Genomic DNA, 9,429 nt, shown 5'->3' on the forward strand with positions numbered 1-9,429 from the left:
TTTTATGTTTTCTTTCAGTTGTTTTTCTACATTTTAAAACAAGTCCCCATCTACTTCAGTGGTTAATGAGAATGCTGCATAGCTGTTTTACTGTGAAGCTCCAGAAATGTTTTGCTGACTACGAAAATTCAGCTGATTGTCAATCAGCGAATTTTGTGAAGGTGAAAAACCCTAATTTACATCAGTGACAGGGCTGTTGTTGGCTGACAGAGTATCATGGTTAAAAGTTTCCACTCTTTTGGAGGCCTGCAAATAGTTCCTGCTCAATGCAGGAAGGTGCTTCAATAATCTTATTATTAATGCTGCATAATACAACAAGCAATATAAAAACATTAGCAAAAATGATTTAAATGTATTTTCTGTATTGTCGATAAATGCTAGCATCATATGTATTCATTAAAACAGGTTATTCATCTGTAGTTATTTTCTTCAGAGCTGCGTGTGGGACTGGGCAACAGTTTATCCAGTGTCTGTTTGCAAGACCAGAAATCAAAGTAAGGTACATTATTGACTACAAAAGACAGATATAAGGTTGCTTTTGTTGTCCTGGGGCAGAGAAATAATTGCTGAAGGCAAATCACACAACATATTCCTTCACAGTACATATCAACTTCTAACAATCAACTCCCTCTGTCACGTGGTCTTTCACACTCCTGCCACCAGCTGCCAGCAGCGCTTCACCAGTAATGATTTTCTTACTTAATAATTTAACCATCACAGTCTCCTTCCCGACACAAGCCTGATCTGGCTGCAGGGTGACTGGTCAACAGGCTTCCCCTGTCTCCTCTCAAAGCTGCTCATTAAGTCGACAGCAGGTGAAACATGACTCCTCTCTGAGCAGTTGAGCCGTGTGTTTACTAAATGCTCCAAGATGGGAATATAACCTGCGCTCGGAAAGACACATACCGACTGGAGGCTTTCAGTTTGTGTCAAGTCACAAACAGAAACATGGGAAAATGTGATAAAACACACAGGATATAAAAACTATAATTACTATGCACCATTGTTTTAAAAACAGGGGGAAAAGCTGCATTGTATGTCAGGAAATGTATTGCCATAATCTTTCATAGCCTTTACACCAGCTTCAAATGCTGATGTCTTTAAAACAATCTGATCAAATTCACCACAAATGTGCTTTCCATTTTGCCATAATCATCTTATTATGCACTATTACGCAGCATTTGAATAGAAATTCAATCGAAAAATGATACCTACACTATGAAAGCAGTGGTGCACGCACACAGGCAGAAGAGCTGTCCTGCCCACATGATGATGCCCCATTTGTAAGTGGAAGTGGAAATGTTCAGCTTGTTAAATATGAAAAATGATTGAGAAAACAGAAAACAATCCTGCAGATCCAGTCAAATATGCAGTTATGTAGCTTCTGGCTGACTTTTTAAAAGGTCATACTTTTCTAGTGTAGACACTGCATCTGTAACTCTGTTAATTGAACTTTAAATCACCATATTTGGTATACCTGCTGCTGCTCATACAGTATGAACATCTTGGCATTTATAAATTATTGTTTTTGAACCAAGAACATTTAGATAAGAGCTAAAACTACCAGACTACTGCTGCTACCACCAGCACTAACTGTCTATGTGACCTCTGCAAACAGCGTAAGAGTCAAGAATCACCAACAAAATCATATAAAAACCCTGAAGACCCCTTCCCCTCCACAAACAACCTAACCTATAACATATCATGCTAGTAAGACCAACGACAACCAACTGTGCCATTGTTCTGACAGGCCATGAGTCTTGAACTGGACTGGAAAGCCATTTGTCTGACAACACGCTATCAGAAAAAAACAAGAACGCCCATCTTTCCAAAAATCCACACTCTGCCTGCTGTTGTTAGTTCAGCGACTGCTGTCCATGGTGCTGAATGGGCGTGGGTTTGTCCATTATTAGGCTATCTTTCTGGCCTTACACGTAAAGGCATAACCTATCCCAAACTGTAACCTGACACTGAGATATTAAAGGATAAGTTCACCCAAAAATGAAAATTCAGTCAATATCTACTCTCTCTCTGTGGAGCGTTGAATGACATTTCATAGTTCACAAGATATTTCTGGAGTTTCACAGCAAAATAGGGGTGCAGTTTTCTTGTGAAATAGATGGGGACTTTTAACTGGGGACTTGTAAAATGTAAAGAGAACAACTGAAAAAACATAAAATGGCTCCATACAGCTCGACATAATCCAAGTCTCTGGACGCCCCGAGATCCCAAATTGATTTTTTTTTTTTTTTTGGGTAAACTTTTCCTTTAGTTGCTAATAACATTGTGCAGTCCTGTCACTTTACCTAAAGAGTCATGCAATAGCATATTATTGGGGTTTATATAACATTATTCCATGTCAGAAACTTAAGATTTATAAACTGTTATGAATGACTTTGCCATGAAGGTATAAAGCCTTACGAATGCTAAACTTACAATACATTATGACCTCCAGTTATAATACTTTATAAAAATTACAAGTTGCCATGCAGATTATATTATAAAGCCTTAAAAAGTAATTTATAATGTCTTATGGATGTGCTCATAATGCATTATAGACATGACCTTCATAGAAAGTGTTGTCCAAAATCCTTGCTTCATTTTGTTGACATATTAGTCAAATGTTTTTGCAGGGGGAATTTTGGATATCTCTTTATCGCTTAAGTAAACAGAAAATGCTGTCAACAACCATTTAAAAATCAACTTTCGCAATGTTTTGAGGAACAAACCCTTCTGTAATAACTGTAAGAGGATGGATAGAAATGAAACTGGAAAGTTTGGTACATGTAAGTAATGCTGAAGTGGAGATTTCTGGCTCAGAGTAAGAGAAAAAAATTGATTTGTGGCCTTTAAAGATATGTATTGTAAAATTCCAAACATTTAACTAATCGATATCACCATGAACTTTCTGAAATGTAATGTTTAAAATGCAATATTGGACATTTTCTTTCCACTAGTCTGAAAGAAGACGTGTTGAATCTCTTAATAACCATGTAGCAATGGCTGTGGCATGTCAGGCTTTTTGGGTTTTGTTCAACAATACTTTCAGAAAGTGTTGTGCTCTCTGATCGATCATTTATCTTGCTTTGGATGGTGTGGCTCATGCAATTAACCAAACAGTGATAAAGGAGGGCCAAACACCTGAAAACTGTGGCTCCCTGACAACAAAGTCACAGACAAACTACTTTTTTATCCGCACAATTGTAATTTTTTTAATAAATTGATTCTTCTTCATCCTTTAACTCCTCAACTTAACAGATCTGGTGATTTGAAAGTCAGTGAAGGAGAAATCAGAATGTGGGTTAAAATTGTGTCGTTCTTGAACAAAAGGGAACAATGAAATGCCCCTGACCACTTAAAATGACAGAATGGAGGGCTGAGGCCGTGCAACCCTTTGTGTTAAAGGAACTTTTGATTTAGTTAAACAGCTAAGACAAGAACCTTTCACTCCCAAACAATGGACTCCTTTTCTGAAACGTACCACTCGACAAGTGTGGAGCAAATTGTACGTGTGTGTGTGTGGTGTGTGTGTGTGTGTGTGTGTGTGTGTGTATACAAGTGCCCACGTGTGTGCATGTGACCTATGTCTAACAATCACCCTGACGCATACCACCCCTTCTCTCCTCAAATAAAAACAGAGTAAAAGGAAAAGAGAAATCATCCACTGTTGAAGTACTTTACGAGATCCTCCTCTCAACAGAAAAAGGACTAAGTATCCATGGGAATCTTAGCACGTTAGGGAGGCCTTTCTCCCTTCCTCTCATCCGCTCTCCCCCGCTGCACCCATGGACCAATGCAATTGTTTATTTTCTCCCATTGAGGCTGCTCCATTCACTGGCTCTCACATTTACTCTGCTCAATTGGAGTGAGACAGCACTTATTCGAGGAGAGGAATGTAGCGTTCCACTGACAGAGCAGCAAGAATGCAGAAGAAATAATAAAAACTTTTTAAAGGCAAAGGTACAGCTGAGCGTGAGCGAGAGCGACGTCAAAGCCCAACAATGGCCACTGACAGGATTCTCTGCTGTGATGAGTATATCCACACATCACCTTGACACTACAAAGTAGAGGAGTGTTTGAATAACGCACAATGCTAGGAAGTGGAGCAGGGATCCTATAAGGAGGTCATTCATTCGCCGTGGTTTTCTTAGCTGAAACTCCCCGTGGAACAATGAAGCGTTCTCGGCCTCTTGTAAGATGTGGCCTGTGCTGCAGCCTCACTCGAGCTGGACCACGGAGTTCATTTCTCCTGAGGTCTACTCTGTCTTGAGGGAGGAAGTGGTAATGGCAGGTTCCTCTCTGTCCATCTCAGTCTCTGGCATCTCTCAACAGGGTGAATCTTCTCAGACAGAGGCAACATTTATCTAAATCTGATAAGAAAATTCAAATCATGCCATCCAGACTGACACCGGTATAGTGCTAAATATGACCTGCCAACGCAGTTTCAGGTTGCATCATCTTGGTTTCCAGTGTAGTAATGGGGTTTTACATTTTGTGCCAGGCTGTAGATAAAGACACCAGGCATCAGCACATCAGTTTATCACAAGCAGCATCTGCTGCCTCAGAATAAAAGATATCAAAGCCACACGGATGAAACATATTTTTTGCTTCTCTGTCCTTTTCTGGTTTTAGCTATCTGGCAGTGAGATGGGGGTCAAGTCCGGTGAAAGTACTCAGATCTTTAACTTAACGGGTAACTCCACCATTTTGACACATTAATGTGTGTTTACCGGTCTTGGGGAGTACTACTGCATATGTAAAACAAAAAAAAAGAGAAAGCTGCATGTGTTCTGATAAACTGCCGCCAGTGATGTCAGTGTTGATGTCAGTGGGCTAGGAAAAGCAGTCCACTGGACTCCTCGCATACTGTTATGGACAGTTCAAACACAAATGATCCAAATCGATACAGCAGAACCAGAGATACCACATTTTTATTAAACAATTTACTAAACAAAATGTGGCGTTTACATTACCCACAATGCAATTTAGCCACTGACTTCACTAGAGGCGATTTATCAGACTACAGGCTTTCTCTGGAGCCACAAAAGGCTTCATACAACTTTTTTCACATATGCAGCAGTACCCCATTAGACCTGTAAACACACTTTAATGTGTAAAACTGGTGGAGTTGCCCTTTAAGTAAAAGTAGTAATACCACAGTGTAAAAATACTCTTTCATGAGGTAAAATCATGCATTCAAAATGTGCTTAGGTAAAAGTACATAACAATAAGCATCAAAATACACTCAAACCACTAAGAGTACAAGTACTCGGTCATTTATATTATATTTATGATATTACTGGATTGAAGATATTGATGCATCATTGTGTACAGCACTTTCATGTTGTTCATGAAAGTGGAGCTACTTTCACTTTATATACTGCTGTGTAGCTTAATCTATACTAAAATAGCAAAATGGGAGAGATTTATAGTTTGTATTAATAATCTGCAAAGTAACTAGTTACTAATGCTTTCAGATAAAAGTAGTCCAGTAATAAGTACAGTATTTGTCTATGAAAGGTACAAGTTTAAAGTAGCATCAAATGGAAAAACTAAATAGAAAAGTAAAGTACTACTACCACTAAACTGTACTTGGTTACATTTCTTGAGTAAATATACTTAGTTACGTTCCACCACTGACGGCCAAAATCACAAATTTCCCTAATCAGATAAGAAAACACTCCTAAAAAGAAAGCTTTAAAAGCAGAAATATTTAAGAAACATCAGCAAAAGAAACAGAGAATGAATCTCTCTTCCACGAAAGACATGCAATAGATGTTGTGTGTAGAGAAAGGACAAAAATAACAATAGTACAATCGAACTATAGAGAAACAGATTGATGATATAATGTACATAAATAACCTGTGACTCATTGTGTACAACGGACAGCCAGATGATATCTAATTACGGGCTACAATCATACATTCTCTGTACTTAGACACTGCTGGTGTTGACAAAAAGTCAGTAATAAACTGGACGTGTAAACAAAACGTCATCAGCTCAAATGAAAGTGAATTAACACGAGGACAGAACAGTTTACGTCTGGTCTTAGCAGAGTTGCTCAGTGGCTGAAAGGAAGAAGGCTGTCTATTGAAACAACACATGTTTGACATAGAGCCTGGCTGATATTTTTATATATTTAAAATCTTTGTTTGTATGAAGTGTCCTGTTTTGTTTGTTAACTGCTGTTCTGTCACTGTGTTTAATAATTGTGACGTGCCCGGGGACTGCAGATGAAAACATGGCTTTAAGTCCCCTCTGATTCAATACATCAAATGATCACATTCATGTGTAATACTGAACATGGTCCCTTACAAATTAAATCAATAAATAATATGTACTTTCATCAGTACCACCTTGGAATGATACAACTAGTGAAGTCCAAGGTGATTACATGAACGAACACAAGACTGAATTACTGAGGCCAGAACTCACTTTCTCATCAAATACTGCAGCTTCAAAACTTAACAAACACAAGTGCATTTAGGACAAAGAGGAGTTGATATAAGAGACTGCACATTACACTTTATGCAATATGTGTTGAATATAGGTACAAAGCTGTTCAAAAGCTGTTTAAACTTGGTATGGATATAGGTATAGAGGAAATATTGATTTATTAGTAGTTTGTAAATTAAGTCAGATAACTTGAAACTGCAGCATGTTTTTTTTTTACTGATCAGAGGCTGATTCTCGGTGAAGCAAGCACTTTTTTTTAGCTGTATGAGGATCCGTGACATTTTGCTCCAGAACCACAGTCAGTCTGGATTCAGGCAGGAGGTCGCCACACACGCAAAGCAGAAGTAAATCTCACCTGCCCCCTACTGGTCAGACACAACTAATACACCATGAGACAAGAAAGGAAGATAATTCACATGTGTGAGGTGGGAATCTATCTTCTTAAATATTAATAAAGCAGATAGGACAGTTTGTGTGAGTAAAGGTCTATGAAGTAGACACACACACACACACACACACACACACACACACACACACACACACAAATGTGTTCTTGGCAAATAGCATTTCAAGTCTTTTGCCACAGAACGCCAACTTTAACTTCATTTGCAGTGGTACATTTACTCAGGTACTGTAATTAAGCACACATTAAGTACTTCATTTGAGTATTTCCATTTCCTGCTATTTTACTTGCACTTCACTACAGTTCGAAGGTAAATACTATACTTTTTACACCCTGTTTATTTGATACCTTTAGTTACCAGATACTTTGCAGGTTCAGATTAACAAAAAATGTGTATATCATGTTATTATGTATTATTAATTGTTATGGATGATGATAAGATTTTATTGATCCATTGGTGAAATTCACACATTTTGCAGTATATGTAGTGTAAAATAAGCCTCACACCAGCAACATTAGAATAATGAATATATTATTGAATCAGTAATTATAATACAATAATATAACGAGTTATTCTAAAATTGGACATTCTGCTAAATAAGTACTTTTTGCACTAGTATATTTAAATGTTATGTACTTTTACTAAAGTAAAATAAAAAGGACCTTTTACTTGTAACAGAGTATTTCTTCACTGTGATATTTCTGCTTTTCTCAAGTAAAAAATCTGACTACTTCACTGCTCTGTTGCACATTTAAAAGTGTTACAAGTTTTAAAGCTGTGCAAAACATTGCACTGGCTGCTTTTCATACAACCTGCAGTGCCTATAATGTTGCTGTAAAGTGTTGTAAAAGCAGAGTGCTCTCACTCACTGAACTTCTTATTGTGAAACTTTTTCAAATCAGTGAATAAATATTCATTCTGCCTGACTCACTTCAATCAGGTGTGAAAGGACACTGAGAGGAAGTTTTCACAGTCAAAGGCAGTACTGCGGGGAGAGAGGAAGCCAGCTGAACAAGCTTCTCTATTTTTCTCTGTGGTTTCACATGTAATATCAAGTAGTTAACCACTGTGACTATTCAGCAGCTGCACTGCAGAGCCTCTCTGTGATCTCTCAGAATGGCCGCCTACACTGATGATCCATCCGAGGACTACGACTACCACTACTACGACAACATTACTGATGGAGGATTTTTGGATCCTAACATCACAGTGGATTGTCCCAGCTCCCACCTCCATGGCTCCAACATCTTCCTGCCCATACTCTACTACATCATCTTTTTCACAGGCTTTTTGGGCAACCTCTTTGTGATCACAGTCGTGAGCAGCAGAGGTAAGAGAGGTGGGCGTCTGGTGGACACGTTTGTTCTGAACCTGGCCCTGGCTGACCTCATATTCGTCCTCACGCTGCCACTGTGGGCCATCTCTGCCAGCCAGAACGGCTACTGGAACTTTGGATCCTATGCGGACCTGCTGTGTAAGCTGAGCAGCTACATAATTTCTGTGAACCGCTTCTCCAACATCTTCTTCCTCACCTGCATGAGTGTTGATCGCTACCTGGCTGTGGTGAAGCTGATGGACTCCAGGTACCTCAGGAGCAGTCGGTGCATTCAGATCACTTGTGCTGCAGTCTGGCTGAGCTCCCTGGTGTTCGGCATCCCGTCCCTGGTGTACAGACGAGTGGAAGAGTTCGGTGAAGGACTGTCCTGCATTGAAGAAAACAAAGTATCTTTTCTAGTCATGAGTCTGATCATGCCGTTACTCACCTTTGTCCTCCCAGTGTTTATAATCATGCTCTGCTATGGCACCATCATCATGCGTCTCAAGAAACACTGTGCTGCTGCTGCAAACCCTCGAACCGAAGCTCGCCGCAGGCACTCCCTCAAGATGGTCCTCTCCATCATAGTGGCCTTTGTGGCGTCCTGGCTCCCATACAACATTTTTAAAGTCATCACAATCAGCGTGAAGCTTTCAAACATGGATCTGAGTTGTGAGACTCAGTCGTGGCAAAGAAACGGGCTCCTCGTGTCGTGCTGCTTGGCCTTCCTCAACAGCTGCGTGAATCCAGCCATCTATTTCTTCCTGGACCATCACTTCAGACGACAGGCTAAGATCTTGTACAAGACCTGCCTGGGAAAGTCAAAGTTACTGCAGAGCTACAACTCTTCAGCCTCATTCACCAACACTGGCACTTCAGAGACCTTTGGAACAACTGGGAGAAGTCATCTTCAGATGTCTGAGTAGGAGGAGAAGATTCAAATCTTGTCTATTACTTTGAAGGTAGTAAAGTTATTGTTATTGTAAGTTTTTGTGACAACTTATCAGATTTGAATTTGTGCATCTTTTTCTCACAATGGATGTTTAAAAATCAAAGTTAAACCAGAAAAGACTTCTCAATGCAGCGCTGAATAGTTGTTGTTTTATTTCAGTTAGCTCATGAATGTTTTTTTCTTTTTGTCATATATTCTTTTCAAGTATTAAACATGCTGTTTATACTGCTTACAATACACCATATATTACAGTAGTGTTGATAGGTGAGTTTCCACTGATTTCTGTTTGTATAACATTTTTT

At 39.1% G+C, this 9,429-nt stretch overlaps 1 protein-coding gene across 1 annotated transcript; it reads left to right on the forward strand.

Moving 5' to 3' along the window:
• Positions 1 to 7,976: 7,976 nt before the first annotated feature.
• gpr25 (G protein-coupled receptor 25) lies at positions 7,977 to 9,429 on the forward strand (the record flags this gene model as incomplete). Its single annotated transcript, XM_084348863.1, has 1 exon — positions 7,977 to 9,429. One exon carries the CDS (start codon positions 7,977 to 7,979, stop codon positions 9,099 to 9,101), a length of 1,125 nt encoding a protein of 374 aa, XP_084204989.1. The 3' UTR covers positions 9,102 to 9,429.

Source organism: Pagrus pagrus (genome assembly GCF_965226575.1).
Source record: "Pagrus pagrus genome assembly, chromosome: 3".
NCBI classification, from domain to species: domain Eukaryota; kingdom Metazoa; phylum Chordata; class Actinopteri; order Spariformes; family Sparidae; genus Pagrus; species Pagrus pagrus.